This window comes from Capricornis sumatraensis, chromosome 12 (assembly GCF_032405125.1).
Source record: "Capricornis sumatraensis isolate serow.1 chromosome 12, serow.2, whole genome shotgun sequence".
Classification (NCBI taxonomy): Eukaryota; Metazoa; Chordata; class Mammalia; order Artiodactyla; family Bovidae; genus Capricornis; species Capricornis sumatraensis.
The window spans coordinates 38114202-38140079 of record NC_091080.1 but is presented as its reverse complement, the minus strand read 5'-3'; the positions used below and the strand labels follow the sequence as shown (position 1 = coordinate 38140079).

General features: G+C 35.8%; 1 protein-coding gene across 1 annotated transcript in view; it reads left to right on the top strand.

Annotated features, from left to right (window-relative positions):
- Nucleotides 1-25878, top strand: part of PDS5B (PDS5 cohesin associated factor B) — a 164107-nt gene that overhangs the window by 120766 nt on the left and 17463 nt on the right. Inside the window, exons 22-26 of the mRNA XM_068984336.1 lie at nucleotides 5844-5912; nucleotides 7552-7688; nucleotides 15708-15831; nucleotides 21728-21932; nucleotides 24251-24365. Of these exons, the coding sequence (XP_068840437.1) occupies nucleotides 5844-5912; nucleotides 7552-7688; nucleotides 15708-15831; nucleotides 21728-21932; nucleotides 24251-24365 (650 nt within the window). The remainder of the gene's footprint in view (nucleotides 1-5843; nucleotides 5913-7551; nucleotides 7689-15707; nucleotides 15832-21727; nucleotides 21933-24250; nucleotides 24366-25878) is intronic.

Below are 25878 nucleotides of genomic sequence, written 5' to 3'. Positions count from 1 at the left end.
GATCACTAGACTTACTGTGTTGATCATTTACAATATATAGAATCATTGTACCTCTAGAACTGATTTGTCAAATGCCAATTATATCCTTTTTAAAAAAATTATTAATTTGAAAAAAAATGAAAAATGAACCTGCAGAATGGGAGAAAATATTTGAAAAATCATATATCCGATAAGAGGCGTAAAACTCAACAACAAGACAAACAGCCCAGTTTTTTTTAAATGGGTGAAAGACCTGAATAATCATTACTATTAATAGTTATTATAGCTTTTTTGTTTATATTTTTGTATTAAGGTTTGTTCGTTGTTTTTCTGGACATGATGCTATGGCACACTTAATAGACCAAATTATCATATAAACATAACTTTTTGTACAGTGGAAAACCAAGACATCTGTGTAACTCGCTTTATTGCAATACTTGCTTTATTATGGTTGCTTGGAACCATACCTGCAGTATCTCCGAGGTATACCTGTTTCTGCTTGCTCATGCTTCATTTTTGCTTTCTTCTGACCCATCTTTGAATTTACTCATCCTCTCTTCAGACTTGTTGAGTCTTATGTTAAACCCATAAAATTGAGTTCTTAATTGCAATGTTTATATATTTTTTCCTGTAATTTCCTTAGAGTTTTTAAATAAAATTTTTAGTTCCCTGCCAGAATTCTTTTTCTTACCATTTAATTTTTCAGCACCTCTAATTATGTTAAAATTTATGTGAGTTAGTCTCAATATCTGTATCTCCAGTGGCTCTTTTTCTCTGTCTGGTTTTCACTTGATTGTTGGTCAGGTCTTACCTTGCACATATTATTGTTGATTGAGTTGCACACTTTGTGTATGAAAAGTTATAGAGATAATTTGAAGCTCTGGATAATTTTATAACTCTTCCAAAAAAGATTTATTTTTGCTTCTGATAGGCAGTTGAGCTGCTCTGAAATAATTTCATTCAATCAAGAAAGCAATGATTGGAAGCTGGGCTTTAGTTTTTGACAGGCTGATTGTTTTTCTGATCACTTTTATGTTTAGGGTGTTTTTATTTGGGATCCACCCAAAAGTCTAGATTGTTTAACAAGTCAGTCAGTCAGTTCAGTAGCTAGTCATGTCTGACTCTTTGCGACCCCATGAACCGCAGCACGCCAGACCTCCCTGTCCATCACCAACTCCCGGAGTCCACCCAAACTCATGTCCATTGAGTCGGTGATGCCATACAACCATCTCGTCCTCTGTTGTCCCCTTCTCCTCCTGCCCTCAATCTTTCCCAGCATCAGGGTCTTTTCCAGTGAGTCAGCTCTTCACATCAGGTGGCCAAAGGATTGGAGTTTCAGCTTCAACATCAGTCCTACCAATGAACACCCAGGACTGATCTCTTTTAGGATGAACTGGTTGGATCTCCTTGCAGTCCAATGGACTCTCAAGAGCCTTCTCCAACACCACAGTTCAAAAGCATCAATTCTAAAGCATCAGTTCTTTGGTGCTCAGCTTTCTGTGTAGTCCAACTCTCAGATCCATACGTGACCACTAGAAAAACCATAGCTTTGACTAGATGGACCTTTGTTGACAAAGTAATGTCTCTGCTTTTTAATATGCTATCTAGGTTGACCATAACTTTCCTTCCAAGGAGCAAGCGTCTTTTAATTTTATGGCTGCAATCACCATCTGCAGTGATTTTGGAGCCCAGAAAAATCAAGTCAGCTACTGTTTCCACTGTTTCCCCATCTATTTGCCATGATCTTAGTTTTCTGAATGTTGAGCTTTAAGCCAACCTTTTCACTCCCACTTTCATCAAGAGGCTCTTTAGTTCTTCATTTTTCTGCCATAAGGGTGGTGTCATCTGCATATCTGAGCTTATTGATATTTCTCCCAGCAATCTTGATTCCAGCTTGTGCTTCATCCAGCTCAGCGTTTCTCATGATGTACTCTGCATAGAAGTTAAATAAGCTGGGTGACAATATACAGCCTTGACGTACTCCTTTCCTGATTTGGAACCAGTCTGTTGTTCCATGTCCAGTTCTAACTGTTGCTTCCTGACGTGCATACAGGTTTCTCAAGAGTCAGGTCAGGTAGTCTGGTTTTCCCATCTTTCAAAATTTTCCACAGTTTATTGTGATCCACACAGTCAAAGACACTACTCTTTATTGGACTCAGAATTCCGTTTTTTTTTTCTCCTTCTAGCTCTGTAACACTGATGCAAAACATTGCTCAACCTTTAAACCTCTTTCAATTTCAGAATCAGCCATCATTTATATATCAGAAAAGCAATTTTAGTGCCAGGCTTACATCTCAGTTATTCTCTTTTCAATACCCATGAACTGTTAGCATCTGGTGATGTTACTCTCCAAATTTTCTTTTTTTTTTCCTGCCCCAGCTAACCACAAAGCACCATTTTACTGTATATTTATCTCAAAACAATGTACTTGTTTAGTTTTGCTTGTTCCTAGGCTTTATAAATTATTTTATACCATATATTGATATATTTTTGGGTGACTTGCCATCATTATTACGGATTTGTTTCTTAGAATAACTCTTGATGTTGAATCTAGCTGTAGTTCATTTATTCATTGCTCTGTATTATATCATTGTGTGGAGTATATCTCATTTTCTTAATGGACACATGGTGTCTTTCCATTTCTTTCTTGTTCTAAACAGTACTATTGTGATTTTTTTCTTCTTTATAGAACCATCTGATGCATATGAGTACAGATTTCTCCAGGTTACATTCACAAGAGTGGTATACTTATGACCATCAGTCTGTACATTTTTCAATTTATTGCTGAAGTATTTTTCAGACTGGTTGTAAAACCTTATTTTCCTTTCGTCAGCATATGACATTATTGTCACATTTCTTAATTTTTGTCCATCTAATTAATACAAAGTAATATCTCTTAATTTGCATTTTCCTGGTTACTAAGAATGTTTATGTCAAGTCATCATTCATGTTGCCTCTTTTCTGAAATTCCTCTTGATGTCTTTTGCCTTTTTTCCTTTCTTGGGTTGTTTATGTTTTACTCACAGGTAATCTTTACACACTTAATTTTTTTTTCAGGTACATGTTAAAATGTGTTCATGAAATCTCATTTATGGTGTGTCTTTCTATTCCCTTCATAGTGTCTTTTGAACAAAAGTTATTAATTTTAATGTAACTAAATTTATCATTCTTTTCTCTTATAGTTAGTGCTTTTTATATCTTGTTTAAGAAATTATTTCCTATCCCATTGTCATAGTCTCTCATACGTTGTTTTAAAAGTTTTAAGGTTTTCTTTTCACACATAAAAATTTTAATCCATCTGGTTTTGTTTTTTCTTTTTTTGCTTTTTTTGTATGCTGTGACTCAAGATCTCCCTTTCTTTCTATTCTCCATTAGGAGAACCAACTTTCCCAGCATAATTTATGGTGTGATCTCTCCTTCCAATCATCTGCAGTGCTATTATCATTCTTATACAGCCTCTATTTTTTCTCATTGCTTAGTTTGCTCATCTACAATGTCTTTCAGTAAAATTTTATAGTTTTCTCTGTAAGCAGATTTAAATATTTCTCTTATACAGCTTTATTAGTTATTTCAGTTTTAAGAATTATTTTGTTGGTGGTGAATTTGGGAAGTTATTTTATAGTTTTTATCTTACTATCTTGTGCTAAACTCTTTTTCACTTTTCATCATGAGACAGGCCCATTTTGATTGTTTCCTTATCCATGAGTATTTTATTGCTACATATTTTCTTATATTTCAACATGTATTTCCTATACTTATCTTTTTTTATCTCAACTTCATCTATCAGTTTTTGAAAGAGGTATATTCAAGTATTCTGCTCTGATGATGGTTTTTAATCTTTTTAAAAAAATCATTTTTGGTTATTTGACATTATCCTGCTGGTTTTACAGATGTTCATAATTTTTTATATTATAAGATTAAAGGAAAATATGTCAGTATCCTTTTTATTAAAATATTAGTATCCCATTTAACTCCATACTCCATTTATATGCTTTTTCATCTTGACTAGTATATTTGTCCATTATTTTTAGATTTTTTGTTTGTTGATTTTAGTTTTGTTGCATCTATTATGGTTTTTTTATTTTTGAACCTGTCTGTTTACCTTATGATGTTTTTTATTTTCTATTTGTAATAATTTGTGCTGATTGAATTTTCTTGTGAATTAAATATTTATGTGGAAGACATCTTTGAATAATTCTTTCAAACTGGCTTGTAATTTGAAAGATTTCTGAAAATATTTTTCTCCCTGTTCTTAAATATTAGAATTCTGTTTTTCAACTCTCTTGGCTGTGGAAAATTCAGAACATTGTTTTTTGGCATGTAGTCTTGCCACCAAGAAATCTGAAGTTGATGTGGTTCTTATTTCTTTTTTGGTAGGTTCCTCCATGGGAGCTTTGGGATTTTGGGGGATGTTCTTAGTTCAGAAATTTCATCAGTATGTTTCTAATGAGATTCTTTTTTTCATTATTTCCACTTCATGCTTTGAAGGCACTTCTGTCCTGAAGACTTGGTCCTTAAACTATTTGTAAAAAGCTTTGTGTGTTTGGGGAACTTGCCTTCTGTATTGGAACTACCTATCCTGTTGCCAGAAGGTCATCTGAGGTGCTCTTTGATTTCTATTTCCAACTAGAAATTACACATGTCAAGTTGAGGTAAAAATGGGATCTCCTGTGTTCCAAGATTGGGTTCAGCTCTTTGATCACCTTACTTATTGCCTGGCTGCTACTGGCAATGAGTAAATTCCACCTCTCAATACATTCAGTTTATCATCTCAGTATAACTCTATGATTGTTCTAAAAAGATGACTTTTTGGAGGGTGTTTTCTGTGTTTTTCTGGAGATGTCAGTCCTCTTGCTCTGTTTTTTTTGTTTGTTTTCTTTCTGTTTTTTGAAACTTTTCTATAGTTTTGGTTTTGTTTTCTGGGCTTCCCTGGTGCTCAGACGGCAAACAGTACACAGTGCAGGAGACCTGGGTTTGATCCCTGGGTCAGGAGGATCCCCTGGAGAAGGGAATGGCTACCCACTCCAGGATACTTGCCTGGAGAATTCCTTGGACAGAGGATCCTGGCCGGCTAGTCTTTGGGGTCACAAAGAGTTGGACATGACTGACTAACACTTTGACTTTTTTGCTTCCCAGCCCAGCTAACTGGGTAAGAGGGATGGGTGTGGGGTGGGGTGTGTGGGTGTAAGTGTGTGTTGCCTTTAAGTAGGAAGATACTAATGTATATTTTCTGTTACTTCAGCTGCAAACCTTTATATTTGTTCCCTGCTCAAGACTTTTGCAGCTACCTTCCCCCTTGTTTATGAACTATAGCTGACCATTGAGCAAAATGAAAGTTAAAGCTGCCAACCCTTTGTGTTGTGGAAAAATCTTTTTATAATTTATAGTCAGCTGTCTGTATGTGGTTCCTTGGGCATTTGTGATTCAGTCAAACATAGATTGTGTATAGTGTATCACTGTAGTATATATTCACTTAAAATCTACATGTTGGTGGACCTGCACAGTTCAAACTTGTCTTATTCAAGGCTCATCTGTATCCTTTTTGGCTCCATTGATTTTTATCCTATTCTTTGCCGACTGCCTTAAATAAATGAAACATTAGTCTTAAAGGGGGTTAAGTAAGGAAGTGTACATAAGTTGTTAAAGTCAGTCCTGTCTCATACCTGCAAAGAACCCACTGGAGCTGGAGGCGTAAGGTTCATTTTGGTGCTAGTGAAGACAGGTCTTTCAACCTTTTTGCATAAGTAACAGAAAACATATTCATATATAATGACTGTTGTTGTAGAAGGTAAAAATTTCATTCATTCTCTAAATATTAATTACACATGAGAATTTGTATCTCAAAGTCCTTAATTTTTGTTTAGCTTCCAGGAAAAAAGACAACTAAGCTTTGGGTTCCAGATGAAGAGGTTTCACCTGAAACAATGGTCAAAGTGAGTGATATGCACAGATCTGCTGATTTTAATCTACTTAATATACCCTATTATTATTATATTATAGGTGCTAATGGTTCCTGTTATAAAGATATGGCTATTGAAATAACTCAAGGTTTTATGTTTATTCTGTGACATCCTTTGGGCCATGAGAGTATAGGGCAAAACTGAGAAACCTGAGACTTTGGACAGCTGCACATAATCTAGTTTGGAAAATAAAAAGAGTTTGAAAACTCCTTCCATGTTACTTTTTCTTAGATATCAATATCTTAATGGCAAAAGACAATGCTGGCCTTAAGTACCTTCTCCTTTCAGTAACGATGGTCATCCAGGTTTTAAGATTGTTCAGCAGGGCTTCCCAGGCGGCTCTAGTGGTGAAGAATCACCCTACCAATGCAAGAGAAAGAATCTGCCTGTCAGTGCAAGAGACAAGGGTTCGATCCCCGGGTCAGGAATATACCCTGCAGGAGGAAACGGCAACCCGTTTCCAGTATTCTTGCCTGGGAAATCCCATGGACAGAGGAGCCTGGCAGGCAACAGCCCATACAGTCACAAAAGAGTTGGCCACAACTGAGCATGCACGTACATCTTTTCCATGGGATTTGATAAACTTTTTTATTTAAAAAAATTCAGCCTGTAATTTCTTGAGTTAGAAGTCATATGTAAAAGATTGCTTATCGCTTCTGTAGGAGTATTACTTCTCTAAAACCATATGTAGTCTGTAATATAGACCTCAGTCTGCTGCCCAAGGTATGAAGGCCAAGAACAAATACATTAAATATTGTTTTACTAATTATACTTTCTTAGAAATAATTTTGTTGTATATTTATGTTTCATACTGTGAACTACTTTTTCACATTATTGCAGTTTCAGATTCTAATACTATTTCTCCAGACCTGTAGGGCAGTCTTTCTTTAGCATCATTGAATGATGCTGGTTTTGAGTTCTAGTATGAACCAGTTTTCTCTGCATTGGTCTCAAGCAGCAGTTTTGTATAGTTGGACAACACTGTGTTAGAAGGCAGGCAGCCTGCACTTAAGTTCATGGTTATGAAGTGGCCAAGGAAGAGAATCTGAAGAGTGTAAGCCACATACCACAGTCTAAAACCCATTTAGCTCTGAAGCTTCAGATCTATAAAAGTAAGGTAATATGTAAAAAAGAGAAAATGTGTTGCACCCCTTCAGAAAGGGTTGTTCCAAATATTAGAGGCAGTAACAGGTATTAAAGTACCTATATTGATAGTAAGTACTTCATAATTATGAAAAATACAGTACAAATGTAAGGTGGTATAAACTCTTAGAAAAGATGGAATATGATTTGCATTTGGGAACTTTATGGATTAGGGAAGTTAACATGATTTTACTGTGGATTCTAAAGGGTAGAGTGTTGGAGAAACATTTTTTTAAAAAGCAGGAAGAACCAGTTTTTAGGTAAATCATTCATTTGTCAATTACCAGGAGGTGGAATGTGAGACATTTTTAAAACATTCAAAGTTATCTTCACACATGCAAATAAAAATAATTTTTTCTTTCCTTTTCTTAAAATGCATCTATTAAAAACATTTCTTCATTCTTTTTCAAAGCTAATGTAGAGTTTCTTTGGACAGTAGCAATGTTGTGTCAATTTGTATTTTAAATAGATTCAGGCTATTAAAATGATGGTTCGATGGCTACTTGGAATGAAAAATAATCACAGTAAATCAGGAACTTCTACTTTAAGATTGCTTACAACAATATTGCACAGTGATGGAGACTTGACAGAACAAGGGAAAATTAGGTATGTAATTACAGCTTCAGCATTCTTTGGATTACACAATATGTTAACATCTGATGTAATATTTGAATGATTGTTTCTTTTTAAATAAAATACAGATTTGTAGATTCGCATATACTTTTATTGTAATAGGCTTTTGTATAGTGGTTATTTCAAAATGACAGTCCCATGTCTAGTGCAGATTACTGCTGAACGCTTTAAAGTATTTTTAACAGTAGATGTTTACTTTTTTTAATACCTCATATGAAATTGTTAATGTACCAATCAGTAGCTGGTGTTTCACATTCTTGTTAATATCTAAATGCAGAAGAACAGACCGAATAGAAAGCAACTTACCTGAATCTGTTTCCAGAAGTATTGTTGTTGTTATTCAGTTGCTAAGTCATATTTGACTCTTTGCGACCCCATGGACTCTAGCACACCAGACTCCTCTGTCCTCCACTGTCTCCTGGAGTTTGCTCAGACTCATGTCCATTTAGTTGGTGATGCTATCTAATCATCTCATCCCCTGCCACCCCCTGCTCCTTTTGACATCAGTCTTTCCCAACATCAGGGTTTTTCCCAATGGAATTGGCTCTCCAGAAGTAAAAATAAATGCATATGTGGAAAACGCACTTGACACAAAGTATTAAAAATACACATACTTTTTTGTTTGTTTTGTTTGAAAGATGTATAGTCTAGTGACTGAAAACATGAACTGCGGATTCCAGATTCAAATCCTGGGACCACATCTTAGCAGCTTGGTACCTTTCAGCAAGTTACTGTAACTGCTCTGTACCTCAGTTTCTTCAGCTGTAATACAGAGATGGTGATTAATAACTATCTCATCTAGCTATTATGATAGTCAAAAAGTTAGTATATTTAATGTATTTAAAACACTGCCCAGCACATAGTAATTAGGTATATTGATGGTAGTGATTATGTCAGAATTAGCCAAAATTTAGAAGTTCGTCCTCTGTGAAAATACAGGTGCCATTTATAGCATCTTATTGGTAGTTAAAAATATGAGAGTAACTTCCCCCACCTTTTATATATATACATGTGTGTGTGTGTGTGTGTGTGTGTGTATACACATCTAGCTTAAAGTCTTTAGGACCAAATATAAATGGTAATTGTCAACTGCTTAATACTTTGCTATCTTTGCTTCATTTCTTATATGTTTTGCTCATACAGTACTTTTTGCATAGAATATTAGCATTAACACATTCTTCTCAAACAGATCAAAAAAGAAAATTCTGTAAGGTATTCCACATGTATAACTCATTTATTACCTTTTCAGTAAAATTAGTTGTCTCTACCTTCTACTCTTATAATTTATGTTAGCATCCAAGAGTTACATAATAATTAGAAAAATTTCCTTAGTATTGATACGTTTTGTCTCAAATTTACTAATTATATTATTTATGTGCATACTTAGGTCTCATGCCACCTGTTTTATTCATAGTTTTCTTTAACAAAATCACATGTGTTCTTGAATTCTATAAGCGTGTGTGAATTACATTGGATCTGTCTGCAGTTTTAAAAAAAATTTAATGAAGTACAGTTGATTTACAATAGTGTGTCAATTTCTGCTATGCATCAAAGTGATCAAGTTAAATACATACATATATATATATGCCTTTCCATATTCTTTTGCATTGTAGTTTGTCACAGGATATCGAATATAGTTCCCTGTGGTATACAGTAGGATCTTGTTGTTTATCCATCCTATAGCTAAAAGTTTGCCTCTGCTAATCCCAAACTCCCAATCCTTTTCTCCTCTACACCTCTGCCCCCTTAGCAACCACATGTCTTTTTTCTATTTCTGGTTTGTTTTTGTTTTGTAGATTTGTGATTTGTGTCACATTTTAAATTCCACATATAAGTCTCGTTCTGACTTTGCTTAGTATGATAATCTCTAGTTCCATTCATGTTGCAAATGGCAGAATTTCATCTTTTTGATGGCTAAGTAATATTCCACTGTATACACATACCATATCTTCTTTGTCCATTCATCTGTCGATGGACATTTACGTTGTTTCCATGTCTTGCTGCTGCTAAGTCACTTTAGTCGTGTCCGACTCTGTGACCCCATAGATGGCAGCCCACTATGCTCCCCCGTCCCTGGGACTCTCCAGGCAAGAACACTGGAGTGGATTGCCATTTCCTTCTCCAGTGCATGAAAGTGAAGTCACTCAGTCATGTCCGACCCTCAGCGACCCCATGGACTGCAGCCCTCCAGGCTCCTCCATCCATGGGACTTTCCAGGCAAGAGTACTGGAGCAGGGTGCCATTGCCTTCTCTGGTTTCCATGTCTTAGCTATTGCAAATAGTGAACATAAGGGTGCGTTTATCTTTTTAAGGTTAGTTTTGTCTTGGTGTATGTCCAGGAGTGGAATTGCTGGAACTTTGTTTTTAGTTTTTGAAGAACCTCCATATTGTTTTCCATAGTGGCTGCACTGATCTACATTCCTACCAACAGTATAAGAACAGTGTCCTACCGAAAGTGAAGGAACTTTTCTTCACACCTTCTTCAGCATTTGTGGTTTGTATGCTTTTTAACGATGACCATTCTGACTGGTGTGAGGTGGTACCTCATTGTGGTTTTGATTTGCATTTCTCTAGTAATTAGGAACGCTGAGCATCTTTCCATGTACTTATTGGTCATCTGTATGTCTCCTTTGGAGAGATGTATATTTAGATCTTCTATTTTTTGATTGGCTTGATTGTTGTTGAGTTTTATGAGCTGTTTCTGTATTTTGGAAAAAAAGCTGTTATTTGTCACATCATTTGCAAATATTTTCTGCCTATCCCTAGGTTGTGTTTTCATTTTGTTTGTGGTTTCCTTTGCTGTGCAAAAGCTTGTAAGTTTAATTAGGTCCCATTTGTTTATTTTTGCTTTTATTTCTATTGCCTTGGGAGCCTGACCTATCTATGAACACATTGTGTGATCTGTGTCAGAATATTTAGGCTTTCTTCTGTGAGTTTTATGGTGTCGTTTTGTTTTTAAGTCTTTAAGACATTTTGAGTTTATTTCTGTGTATGGTGTGAGAGTGTGTTCTTACTTGATTGACTTACATACAGCTGTCCACCTTTCCCAGCACCACTTGATGAAGAGACTGTCTTTTCCTCATTGAATATTCTTGCTTCCTTTGTCAAAGATTAATTGTTCACAGGTTTGTGGATTTATTCTGGGCTCTCTATTCCGTTCCATTGATCCAAGTGTCTGTTTTTGTGCCAATAACATACTGTTTTGATTATGGGAGCTTTTTTGTATTGTCTGAAGCCTGGAGGACAATGCCTCCTGCTTGTACTTTTCCTCAGGATTGCCTTGGCAATTATGAGTCTTTTTTGGTTCCATTTACCTTTTAGGATTATTTGTTTTAATTCTGTGAAAAGTCTCATGGGTAAATTGATAGGTATCGCCTTAAATCTGTTGGTTGCTTTGAATAGTATGGCCATTTTAATAACAGTGTTAACTCTTTCAATTCAAGAGCTGGGATGTTTTTCCATTTTTTGAATCATCTTCAGTTTTCTTTATTAATATTTTGTATTTCTCAATATATAAGTCTTTCATTTCCTTGGTCCGATTTATTCCTAAGTATTTTATTTTGGTGGTATAATTTTAAAAGGGATTGTTTGTTTACACTCGCTTTCCAATATTTCATTGTTCCTGTAAAGAAATGCAGCCTGTTTCTGTATATTAATCTCATATCCTTCTACCTTGCTGAGTTCATTTATCAGTTTTAGTAGTTTCTGTGTGGTGTCTTTATAGAGTTTTCCATATTGTATCATCTGCATATAATAATAATTTGTACCTCTTTTCTACCAATTTGAATACTTTTTATTTCCTTTCCTTCTCTGCTTTAGCTGGGACTTCCAATACTATGTTGAAGTGAAGTGGTGAGAGTGGGCATCCTTGTCTTTTTCCAGAGTATACTGGGAAGGCTTTCAAGTTCTTACTGTTGAATATTATATGCGCTGTGGGTTCATCATAAATAGCTTTTATTATGTTGTTATGTTCCCTCCATACTCATTTTCATAAGGGTTTTGTATCATGAATGAATATTGACTTTTATCAAGTGCTTTTTCTGCATCTATTGACATAATCATGTGGTTTTAATCCTTCCTTTTGTTGATATGGTGTATCACATTGATTGATTTGCATGTGTTGAGCTATCCTTGTGGCCCTGGGGTGAATCTAGCTTGGTCATGGTGTATGACCTTTTTTATGTGTTGTTGAATTCAGGTTGCTGATACTTTAAAAACTTTTGTGTTTATTCATCAAAGATATTGACCTGTAGTTTGCTTTTTTGATGGTGTCTTTGTCTGGTTTTGGTAACTTCATTACCAAACTTTAGGGTAATGGTGACTTCATAGAATGTCTCTGGGAGTGTTTTCTTCCTATTCACTCTTTTGGAAGAGTTTAAGAAGTTCTTTTTTGTATGTTTTATAGAATTCCCCAGTGAAGCCATCTGGTCTTGAAGTTTTGTTTATAGGGAGTGTTTTTGGTTTGCTTTTTAAAATTACAGATTCTGTATCATTTCTAGAGATTGGTCTGGTTATCTGTTTCTTCTTGCTTTTTAGTGGGTTGTATGTTTCTAAAAAGTTGTCCTTTTCTTCTAGGTTCATAGTATTGTTCATAGTAATTCTCTTTCGGTTTCTTTGTATATCTGCAGTTTGAGTTGTGATTTCTCCTCTTTGATTTCTTATTTTGTTTATTTGGGTCTTTTGTTCTTGGTGAGCCTGGTCAGAGGTTTGTCAATTTTTGTGTGCCGTGTCAAAGAATCAGCTCTTGGTTTTATTGATTTTTTTTTTTTGGTATTGTTTTTAAATCTCTTTTATTTATTTCCTCTGTTTATTATTCCTATCTTTATTATTTCCTTCCGTCTGCTGACTTTAGGTTTGTGGTTTGATGGTTTTCTTTTGTATTATTCTTGTATTCTCTTCTTTTTGATTTTTGTTAATCTGCTTTTACATTTTTGATTTGTGCTTGCCCTGGTTTTCAAATATATTAAACCCGTTTGTATACCTACTTGCTTTAGATTGGTAATCATACAAACTGAAACACATTCTAGGAAAAGACAAATCTATATTTTCTTACTCTCCTCTCCCACATTTTATAATTTTGTTGTCCTTTTACATCCTCATGGTGACACTTTTGCTGTTCATTTTGGTAATCATTGCTTTCACAGTAATTTTATTCTTTTAAATAATTTGTGTACTTATTTCAGTGATTTACTTTCCAATTGTGATTTTCTCTTTCTTATAGATTCTTGCATGTTTTCTACTTAGAGAGGAGCTTTCAATATTTCCTTGAAGATAGGTTTAGTATTGTATTCTTTAAGTTATTGTTTGTCTGAGAAATTCTTTATTTCTCATTCTATTCTAAAGGATAGTCTTGCTGGCTGTAGTATCCTGGGTTGCAGATTTTTCACTTTTGGACTTTGAATATATCTTATCTTGCTACTCCCTTCTGGCCTACAGTGTTTCTGTAGAGAAATGAGCTGATAGCCTTTTGGGGGTTCCCTTGTAGTTAACTCTTGTTCTCTTGTTGCCTTTAAAAATCCTCTTTAAGATTATTATAATGTGTCTTGGTATAAGTCTCTTTGGATTTATCTTGTTAAGGGTACTTTGTGCTTCTATTTGGATATCTATTTCTTTCTTTAGGCCTGGTTAGTTTTCAGCCATAATTTCTTCAAGAACATGTTCATTCCCCTTTCTCTTTTTTTCTTCCAGAATCCCTATCATGCATAGATTTGGATGCTTCATATTATCCCATAGGTCTCTTATATTGCCTTTTTTTAGGGGGTGGTTGTCTGCTGATCTCCTTGGGTAATTTCCATTTTTCTGTCTTCCAGATCACTTATTCCTTCTGCTGTCTATAGCCTTTAGTTCAGCTTTGGTCTCTTCTAATGAATTCTATGTTTTTTCCTTGGCCCCTGCTTATAGTTTGCAATTCCTTTTCACAGTAATCTGCATCTCTATCAGTGGCCTTTCTTAATTCCTGTAGTATTTTCATTCATTTTCTCCATTTTGAATTCAGTGTCTGTTAGACTGAAGAAATGTTTCATTGTTCTTTCAGGGGAATTCTGTCTTTTAATAGGGAGTGCTTTTTCTGCTTCTTTATTTTACTTTTATTTCTTTTGCCCTGTGAGTCTAGAGCAGTTGTTTGCTGTGGTCTTTGAGGGCTGTTTTTCTGTGGGGATTGACCCTGTGTAGCCTGTGTAAGTTTAATATGTTTTGGTGTGAGGGCTGTTTTTCAGTATGAAGGCCTGCAGCCTGTTCCCTCCGTGTATGCTGGCCAGTATCCCCTTGATAGGAGCTATGACAGATGTTGCAGTGACCAGAGCCTGCACAGGATAGTGACTGGGACTCCTCTTTGGTCTTTGGTTGTCATTGCCCTGTTGGGGCAGGATCTGCTCCCAAGTTGCTGGGAGTAGAAGCCCCCGATCTGTTTCTGATCTGTAGTGCAAGGGTGGTAGGATTGGAAGCCCCCAGCAGAAGAAGAGCCACTGAGTATTGCTCCCCTGGAGCTGTGTGCCTGTGAGTGTGCTCTGTTGCATCACCTTCACCTTTTGTGTGAGCTCACAAAGTGCACTGTTGCTGGCACTGCCTTTGCCTTACTTTAAGCGTGGATATGCTGGCAGTTGCTCTTGGTGTCTCTCAGGAGTTGTTTTCACAAGGTCACCAGTGCAGATACACTGAAGTCAGGTCCCAAGACTATAGTAGTTGCATACCTGGACCTGCTGTGGGAGCTATGGAGGCACTGCAGACCCTAGCCTAGCCCAGTCCCCGAGTGTACGTGCCCGCAAAGCCCACAGCTGCTAAGGCCAGACCTGTCCCACCTGCGGGAGCTCTCATTGGGTCTGTGTTCTCAAACTAGTCTTCAAAAACATTGTTGTAATGGACAGAGGAGCTTGGCAAGCTGCATTCCGTGGGGTCACAAAGAGTCAGATATGACTGAGTGTGCGTGTGTGTGCACGTGCACACACACACACACACACAGAGTATTTTAATTAGTTACTTTTTAAATTTTACTAAATAAATTCCAACAAGGAGTTCAGACTTTCCTTAGCAGTGGTTGAGTGATTTATCTTATAATAACTACTTGGAATATTGCTATTGATGAACTGAAAATATCTCTGCAACCTGTAACTTCAGAACCTTATTAATGTTGGCATACAGTCAGGAAATATTTTTACATAATTGTTAGATAAAGAAAGAGCCTTAAACCAACTAGATCTTTAGATCTTGGAAGATTAAGATTTGTCTCTTTTGCATCCTGGAAGATTAATTAAGATTTACCTCTTTTACATCCCTCTGAGTATGGTGTATTTTTGTATGTATAGCAAATAATAATGTTTTACTGTGGAGCTACATAGGGAGTCCTAATTAAGGAGTTGCAACTTCCCTCCTTACAATATTTCAGTGAATCAGTAATTCATCTGATATCTCTCTGTATTAGGAAGGATTATTTAAATATATTTACTAGTCAAGAATTTCCTAATTGCTGAAGTACATCCCATTTTACAACAGATTTTCTTCCCTTAAAAAGAGGCTGTTGATAATATTTCAAAATTGAATACTAGCTAAAAATAGTAATTTTTTAAATCTACTGTACCTGCTTTTATGTTAACTTCTTTTGTACTTAACACCATAGTTTTAGTTGAATGATCAGTAAGTTTTGACATTTTGTGCCTAATACATAAGTAAACACATATCCCCCAAAAAATCCATAGTGGAAGACTTGAGACCTAACAACTGAACATACAAATAGATTTGTCCTAGGCTTGGCTGAAAGCTTTCTGTGTAGAACAAGAAAATTCAATGACTAGCTTAGACTTGTGTTCAAGAGAAGAATTTTGTACTATTGGACACCATCTTCCAAGCATAATATAGTGGTCAGCATCACTGAAATGTTTTCTGCCCTTTTTTTTTATTGGCCAGAGGAATTTTTATATAATTAGATATACAAAGTAGGAATGTTCTTATGCAGATGTTTAGAAATCTAATTCATATTCTTTCTTGCTTATTTTTCAGTAAACCAGATATGTCACGCCTGCGACTTGCTGCTGGGAGCGCAATTGTGAAGCTGGCCCAGGAGCCCTGTTACCATGAGATTATCACGTTAGAACAGTATCAGCTGTGTGCTCTAGCTATCAATGTAAGGAAAATGGTTGGTTGTACAGAACATGATTCTTTGTGTTCTTTGACTTTTAGTACTTGTGGTACTCCAGTATTTAAAACATCTGTTTATTATGATTTTAGTTTTGGTTCAGATACTTGACTAGGCAATATGAGAAACGAGATTTTTGCAAAGCCCATGATTTTCTGGTTTACTATTCCCTCTTTAATTTTGGAAATAACCTTATATTGCCATAAAATGAGAATTGTTTAAAAATAGCATATTAAATTTCTTAGGAAACAACATATGTAATTAATTTTTCAAATTGGTAGTACTTGCAGTCTATCAATTTATTGGCTTCTTGGTCTGATATTTCTTAGGGTATTAGTGGTATTGGTTGTTAAGTAGAAATTTTTTTAAAAAATTAGGGCAAGTATTGATGTTAAGAGAGATGGACTTTGTTTGGAACTTGCTGTGTATAGTAAGTTTGTGCAGATCATTAGTTAAATGTCCACTCTGTCCAGAGAACATCCATGCTTGTTAAATTCTAGAGACTTTCTTTTCTAGCATACTGTATGTGTTACTATCTCAGTCACCAAATTCCCAATGTGAAAGTTCAAATTACCTAAGTTTAAAGGTTGTTTCAGAATTCTGTTGACTGTGAAACATGTAGTCATTGTAAAACGTTAATTATTAGCACATTCTCACAACTTACAAATATGGGATTACCCTATTGTAAACAAAGCTTTTTCCTAATTTTGTTGTTCCTTTCAACCACAGGCTTGTCTCTGCTCTCTTATCCTCTCTAAAATGCTCACATTTTAGCATTTGCTTTCCCTCTTTTCCAAAAATGATCTAACTAAGTCCCCCAGTCCAATGATCTTAATCTTTATTTTACATGTCCTTTTGGCATTATTTGACACAACTCATTGCACCTTTATTTTTGAAATACTTTTTTTTTTGGCTTTTGTCTCCTGATTTTTGTCATACTTCACAACTACATTTTCTGGCCCTTCTCAAGTTTCTGGACCCACTTCCAACACCAAACAGAACTTTCAAACTTTTATTTTCTGAGAGTGTAAGACTGAATCTCTCCCAAATCTACTCTTTCCTGACACACAGAGAACCTCAGGAAACATGAAGTAAAGGTGAATGGCTTTCTTAGACCTAAAAGCATGATTTATATTTGACTATTTGCTTGTGTTTGTACCTTGTCTCAAAAGTACAGATAATTCTGTCCTTTGATATCTATTACATCTTTTTTATTCATACCTTCTTTTGATTGCTTTACCCATTGTTAGCTGTTATCTGTGCTGTTGGGAGACTTCTCTATGGTGGGTTAAATTTTCCTATCAAGTTCTGGTCATGTTATGCCCCTGTTCAGAAATATTTATGGGCTTGTACGCATAAGAAAGAAAAATTGCATATATTTTACCTTGCCATTCAAGCCCTTCTAATATTTGGACCCACATATACATTTAAAAATTCTGTTTAGCACACCACCCTTTACCTATGTTTATTTCAGTGAAGCTGAACATTTTTTTTTCTTTTATGTACCTGTAGTTTGCCTCCCTCTAATTTTATTTTCACCCTCTTCATTTCTACATACCCAAATCCAACCCTTTTTGCAAATCAAGGCTCAAACACAATCTTCTCCACAAAACTAGCTCTTATTCTTACGACAGATCTCCTTTGGATCCCCCTACAGATTTTATCTACAGTCCTGATACATACTTGTTTTGTGCTTAGTTACATGCCTATGGTTTATTTGTATTTACTTGAGTTGTGCTCGTTAAAGGCAATGTTGTATCTCAGTGGCCTTTGTCATGTATTTGAATAGAAAGTAAATCTGGAGGAATAAAAATTCAATAATACAAATCTTGAAAGCAAAAGTGGCCCAGTTGTGTCCAACGCTTTGCAACCCCATGGACTATACAAGCCCATGGAATTGTCCAGGCCAGAATACTGGAGTGGGTAGCCTTTCCTTTCTCCAGGAGATCTTCCCAACCTAGGGATCAAACCCAGGTCTCCCTCATTGCAGGCAGGCAGATTCTTTACCAGCTGAGCCACCAGGGAAACCCTTGAAAATCAATCAGTCATGTCTGATTCTTTGCGACCCCATGGACTATACAGTCTATGGAATTCTCCAGGCCAATCTAGGTATTTTAGAATGTGAATACACTTCATGAAAATGTACTGTGTACTTCTATGTGCTATGCGTTGTTCTAGGTTCTTCAGATACAAAGGTGAGTCATGGCTATAGCCCTTAAGATAACCTCTTAGGAGAACAGAAAATATAAGTGCTGTTAATACAGTGCAATACACACAATAATTGAACTATTTACAAGATACTACAAATAACTCTGAGAATAGTTTACACTTAAAAAGTATACTTCACTGTACAGCAGAATTAATACAAAAGTTTATTTAATATGCAGACTAAAATGAATTTCTTAGTAGTGAATAAAAGCTTCGATTGGAACTTTATTTCAGAAAAATATTTGGTAGTATTAGATACCATCTTCCTTATGTTGAACCAATTACTGGTTATAACCGTAAACATGAAAGTATAAAGTATCTGCTTTTTTGAGAGTGTATTTTTCCTGATAAAAATTGTATCACTCTATCCTCTGCTTCACATGTTTTTATAACTTAGTCAAAGTGTAAATCTTTACTTCTATTTTTAATAGCCTTTGTTGTTCAGTTGCTCAGTTGTCTCTGACTCTGTGACCCCATGGACTGCAGCACGCCAGGCTTCCCTGTCCTTCACCGTCTCCTGGAGCTTACCCAAACTCATATTTATTGAGTCAGTGATGCCATCCAACCATCTTGTCCTCTGTCATCCACTTCTCCTCCTGCCTTCAATCTTTCCCAGCATCAGGGTCTTTTCCAATGAGTTGGCTCTTCGTATCAGTGGCCAAAGTACTGGAGTTTCAGCTTCAGTATCAGTCCTTCTAGTGGATATTCAGGGTTGATTTCCTTTAGGATTGACTGGTTTAATAACCTAGTTGAAAGGATAAATCTGTTCTTTACTTCATATTATTTTTTATAAACTAGTGAAAAGGGTAAATCTTTGCAAAAACCAGAGCAAACATTGGAAGACTTCCTCATTTCCCAGGAGCACATCTTTTAAATCTTTATTTAGGTGATTCTCTTTTGCTGTACCCATTGTATCATCATTCTTGTCAATTTTCTCATCTTTTGTTGTTAAATATGTCAATTGCCTCGCATATGATTTGACAGTTTTTTCCTAACATTATCTTAATGACCTTTTGAAACTCTCCTACCTTTGCTGTGATTCACAGTTGACGTAATTAATTTGCATCGTATTATTAGATTGTCAGTGATTACTGAAAGAATGACAAAAACATGGCCTTGGAAATGTATCTAAGTAGTGTGGAGGGATATTTGAGTGTTCTTCAGTATTTTGTTGTTTGTTTGCTTGCTTTATTGAGGTATATTTGATTTACAGTATTGTGTTAGTTTTAGGTATGATGAGCATAGTGATGCCGCTTGCTTCTGCAGGTTATGTTCCACTATAGCTTATTATTATTAGATAATAGTATTGAGTGAAAGTGAGAGTTGCTCAGTCATTTCTGTCTCTCTGCAACCCCATAGACAGTAGCCCCCCAGACTCCTCTGTCCATGGCATTCTCCAGGCAAGAATACTGGCATGGGTAACCATTCTCTTCTCCAGTATAATATTGACTAGTTTGTATCTATAATATAGTCTTAAGAATAGCGTGTTCATTTGTGAATATATTTGTGATATTTTGACTTCTACTTATATTGTTTGCTTGTAATTGGATATTTTCATAATGAATAATTGGATACTGAAAATTCCTCTCCCTCTAGGGGTGATAATGAAGAAGGGGTGATATAAGTTTAACTTTGTTTTGTGGAATATAAGGATAGGTAATAGACAGTAGTTCTGTCTATTAATTACTATTTTTTTTAAATTGAAGTATAGTTGATTTATAGCGTTGTGTTAATTTCTGCTATATAGCAAAGTAATTCAGTAGTGTGTATACACACACACACACACACACATTTTTTATATTCTTCTCCATTATGGTTTATCACAGAATACTGAATCTCGTTCCCTGTGCTATCCAGTAGAACCTTGTTGTCCATTCTGTGTATAATGCTTTGCATCTGCTAACCTGAAACTACCATTTCATCCCTCCCCCACTCTACCTTCCCCCATGGCAACCAACCATAAGTCTGTTCTGTGTGTCTGTTCTGCTTTGTAGATAGGTTCATTTGTGTCTTATTTTAGATTCCACGTATAAGTGATAGTATCTGTCTTTCTGACCTGCCTGCTTCACTTAGTATGATAACCCACAGGTCCATTCCTGTTGCTGCAGAATGGCAGTATTTCGTTCATTTTACGGCTGAGTTGTATTGTCATTCATCTGTGGATGGGCCTTTATGTTGCTTCCAGGTTGTAGCTGTCATAACCGGCACTGCTGTGAACGGGGTGGAGCAGGTCTCTTTCTGAACTATGGTTTTGCTGATTATGTGCCCACGAGTGGGATTACTGGGTTGTATGGCAACTCTACTTTCAGTTTTTTGAGGAACCTCCATACTATTCTCCATAGTAGCTGCACTTGACTACTTTTTTTAAAAGTGGGTATTTCGTATTGTTAACTGAAGTTTAAAGTAAATGAAAGAAGATGCACAAAATAAAGATTTAAAGATAAGGGCAAGATGTTGCAACCTGGGTTTTGAAGAAAAGCGAAATTAGCATTCTAGATACAAGAAATAAACATAAAGTTGCAATAATATGAAACATACCACACATTGTGTTCATTGATGGAGTATAATAATGAAAGTCTTTGTATATCTCATATATGGCTCAAAAGTCATATCGAGCTTTTCCCTGTAGTTTAGAAAAAATTCTCATAATCTGTAGCAGACACTGTGTTAGGTTTTGAGGCACAAAGAGGAGTAAAATCACAGGGCTTGGCTTCAAGAAACAGCACTGCATAAGACAGATAAACCAGTCCTTTTCATACTGTGTACTAAATATTAGGCTGGAGATTTGCACAGAGTACCAGCAGAGCACAGTACTAGATATGCATAGAGGGTTCAGAATAAAGATTTACACAGTGATTTCTAGAAGATATGGGAGCTGTCCTTTTTTTTTTTTAACTTTATTTTACTTTACAATACTGTATTGGCTTTGCCATACATCAGCATGATTCCACCACAGGTGTACACGTGTTCCCAATCCTGAACCCCCCTCCCACCTCCCTCCCCATACCATCATATAAGAAACGAATTGCCAGTCTAGGTTCGATGCAAGATACAGGATGCTTGGGGCTGGTGCACTGGGATGACCCAGAGAGATGGTATGGGAGCTGTCCTTGAAGATGAGGACGGGTTAGCTACTAGAGTGGAGGTGGGTGGTTTAGGAGAGCGAGTAGTGTGAGAAAAGCAGGCACAGTGATGAGCAGTTCATTTATAGAACTAAGAGGAACATGATGTTGCTGAAATGGATTAGTAACTCCTGCCTTGGAGTTGTGTGTTTTAATCTGAACAATTTTTTTAAATGATAGAACTAAATATATAAATTGGACAGAGTTTTATCTTGCTCAGTAAATGAAAAAGGTAAATAAGAGATAGTATTCAGACTTGTTTTTATATATCTCATTTAAGTTAAGGTGGACTAATATTTACTAGTTTTTATCTATTTTAAGAGTACATTCAATGTGTTCTCACACAGGTAGCTGGTAGTCATTTTAAGGTCCAAGTTATCACTCTGGCTTCCATATTAACTTGTCACATCTCAGTCCTGTGAACTGGAGCACGGGTTGTGGGTACACATGCTATGTTTATTCTTCTGATTACCTGATATAGTGGATTTCCTGTCCAAAGTTGTTACTTCCTCTTTGATACCATGTAGGTAACATGGAATAATTATGTCTTCCAGGATGAATGCTATCAAGTAAGACAAGTATTTGCTCAGAAACTTCACAAAGGCCTTTCTCGATTACGGCTTCCACTTGAGTATATGGCAATTTGTGCACTTTGTGCAAAAGACCCTGTAAAAGAAAGAAGAGCTCATGCCAGGCAGTGTCTGGTAAAAAATATCAATGTGAGACGGGAGTATCTGAAACAACATGCAGCTGTTAGCGGTAAGCTTGTGTGAAAATGAAGAGTGTACTTTCCTATCTTGCCAGTTTCAGTTTTGTGGAACACAAAATGACGTTACTGTTGTTTATTATATTCTAATCAGCCCTCATTAAGTAAGTTGTTATTACTGTTTTTCAGTAGCAACTTTTCCTCATAAAAGGTCATTTTTAAAATACAAATGCATGGGTATTTAAATATCAACCCATAGTTCTTTATGCAACTGACTCAAAGACCAAGGGGAAAAAGCAGGAACTTTGGAGGTAAATGAAACAGTAAGAGGTACATTTATAAAGATTGTCTAAGTACTCTTACTTTAAAAAAGTCCAGGTCTCTAAACTTTATTGGTTGTTCTCACCTGTAGCTGACATTAATATCAGGGTCCTGTGTGCCTTTTGAAAATCTGCTCACATCACTCCGTCCACACTATTAGTTTTTGTGTCCCTGACTTCTATGACTTGATCAACAGCATTAAAAGCCATCCATTTATGCAAGTCAGAAGTCACAGGCATTCCTCATGCCTTCTTTTTTCCTCTCATTGGTCACTAAATCCTCTTAATTCTTCTTTTGGGTGTCTTCACTGTTTCTTCCCAACTCCCCTTCCTGCTGTATTTCACTTGGATTATCATATCTACTCCTAACTAACTCCCTGTTGTAAATGTTCCACTGCCTCAAGTCGAGCCACACCACTGTCAAAATTATCTTCCTAAAACAGATCAGCTCACATCATTTCCTTGCTTGAAACCTTGGTTGGCTCCTTTCTGCTCAGAGGATCAAGTAGAAGCTCATTAGCATGACCCTTTGCAGTTAACTCTCAGCCTGAGTTTTAAACTTTCTCTCTAGCTACTCCTGAATGTAAATTCTTTGCTCCTTGTACTCTGGATTATTTGAAATTTGTCTAGCCAGCTTTTTTTTCTCTGTTGTCAACTGTTTGGAAATTTTGCCTCCCCCTTCTGGCCGAACAAATAAACAAAACCAAGGAGAGAAGTTTGCCCCTTTTGAATCCTTACAGTTTTGAGACCCTCTTTCTTTCTTTCTCTTCCTACTTCGCCTTGAGGGTTCTGGAGTTAAATCTCACCTCTGCCACCTCTGCCATTTACTGGTTGTATTTGGGCAGGTTGTTTATGCAGTCTGAGCCTTAGTTTCCTTTTTGTAAGATTGGTATAGTTTTACTTGTATCTTATGGTGGTTATGATTAAAAAGTTATATATATAAAGCACCTGGCATAATGCATGGTCCAAAGAAGTACTCAGAAGTTATTAGCTGTTCTTATTTTAGGGTACTATTCATGGTGAAGTGGGGCTTCTGTCCTGGTCCTGCCTGTGCTCACTGTGAGGGCTTTGTCTAGTCTTGTGTGTGTGTGTGTGTGTGTGTATGTGTGTGTGTGTGTGTGTCTAGTCCTACACATCTTTATATTTAAAATAGTAAGCCCTACTAAAATAGTAGGTCTGGAAAAGAGTAAGCACTCACTACATGTTTGATAGACTTTAATTCAAATTTCACTGAATTTTGAACCTTGTTACTTTTTTCTTCTGTACGTACCTTGAAATGAATATTACACACACGCTTATTCTCTTTGAGTTCAGTGATAGGAATAAAGAAAATTTGGTGCCTTGTTGACACATACATTATTTTACTCTAGACTGAACATCTGATTTAAAATTACAAGAGTAGGAAATATAAAAAGAATTGCTCAGAGTATGAATCTTGGTCTTTTGGGTAACCTTTATTAAAACTAGTTAGGATTTCCATTTCTGTGTGTAATGGACTGTACTGATCTCAGTCAAGAAATTAAAACATTTGAATTTAAACTGAAAAGATACTTCATTGTTATTTAAAATGCCCTAGAAACAATGTTCTTTTCTATCAGTTTTTATGTTGTAAATTGTATTAAATAGTATCAACCTTTACTTTCTATTTTTGTGCCATACTGACTGAAAGATTTACTAGTTGTTTTCCTTTTGCGCAGCAACTTACAAGGGAGTGTTGAACCTAGAGTTACTAATAAGAAGAAAAATAGATTTTATGTTCCTTAGTCTTGAGTATAATTTGGGTCACTTTTTCTCATATCTGTTGAAAATTGAAATATTCATCTTTGTAGGCTCAGCACAGGGTGCATTTAGTAGGCATATCAGTATTGGCCATGATGGATAACTGAATAAACTTTATGATGTACCTCAGCACTGGACCTTTCAGTGTATTTTTCTTCCAGTGATATTGTGGTATATTATTGGGATGCAAGAAATAGAGTATCAGAGAGAGAAAGAGAATGAGTCAGATTTGGTTTTCTAATCTAGATGTTTTTGTTTTATTTCTTTTTCAGAAAAATTACTGTCTCTTCTACCTGAGTATGTTGTTCCATATACAATTCACCTTTTGGCGCATGACCCAGATTATGTCAAAGTACAGGATATTGAACAACTTAAAGACGTTAAAGAGTAAGACTTTTTCCATCCCATTTTCATATTTTCTGAAGTTTTTTCCCCTTTCCTGCTGATAAATTTATTTCATTTCTTATTTGTTCTCTTTTTTTCCCCTACCGTCTCTTCATATTTCATTTCTTATATAATTCCCAAAACAACTTAGCATAATTACTGTATTACTGTCCTGTTTCTCTATCAGTCTGGCATTTCTTTTCTATTGAAGTTATCCATTAAAGAGTTTGCTTTGTAATTCTTATCTTTTCCTACTTTCTTCTGAAGCACTGTATAGATTTTTATGTGGAGTGAATTAACACTCTTATTCACATGGTAAGCATATTTCCTTTGCAGTTCCTGTCTTTGTCCATAAGGAAGAAAGATAGTCTAATTTAATAATGGGCCAAGTTGATAACCAGGGTACTGTTCCCATACTTCACTGTTGATTCTCTGACTAAATTAGGCTTATAACAGTTGTAGTTCTTTAAAAGATTCTTGTTGAGATGCCAGAAGAATATACCTGCCAGGGTGTGGGATGGGGGAATATAATGGTATTTAGAGAAGTCTTTGTAAGACTTCCTTAAATAGAGATGAGATCCTATTTCTGTTATAGTAAAGGGTGACCTCTGTGGTTTTGAATAAATTAATTTCTTATGCTTTTAGCTTCTTATTAAAGGAAAATAACTCTTGGTTTCTTGAGTCATAGAAATATTTTACAGTTAAGTATTTGTGGTGTTTCAAGAGAATAAAATTACTGGTAATTTTCTCATGACAAGAGAAAAGGCTTTTGCCCTCTTTTTGCCATAGTTTCTAGTTTTAAAAAATAAGCAATTAGTTTTCCCAAATGAATTCTGTGTTAGTATGATTATACTAAGGAAAACTTTTTGCCATTCCTCTTTCTCAGAACACTTTTTTTTTTTTAAATGATAAAATATTCCTTGAAACTTACTAAATAAATATTTGGGGCTGTATTTATAAATGGTCTAGTACAGCCCTGAGTGATCTCCTTTCTCTCAGAGAAAAGAAACTGTAACGTATGCCTGCGGTCTCAGAGGTTACTTTTTTCCCTTCCAGAAGGATGCCTTGTTTCACATTTCCCTCTTCTCCCATTTTCTCTGTACGATCACTCTGTCCCATTCTGTATGCATAATACAGAGACAAAGGACTTTCATTTTTTTCTTGCATAGAATTAATATAATTACCCTGAAACTGAGATACTGAAACTTGTTTTTTCCCTTAAGTATGTAAAGTTGTCAGCCCTGACTTTTCCCTCAATTTATTGATGAAGACTCTCACGATTGTTCGTGTTTCCTAAAGACTGCAGTCAGAACCACAATCAATCTTAGCACATGAGAGTCTTCACTTTATGACCCAGTTACTGCTTCAGGCAGCCCTCCATCCCTGCCACAGCTCAGGATTAAGATCATTGCTTTATTTCTACCATTTCTGTTTCTTTTTAACTTTTCTGTCTACCTAGGAAAATTAGTGAGACTTTGAGAAAGGATGTTATGAACTCATACCTACCTTGCTGATA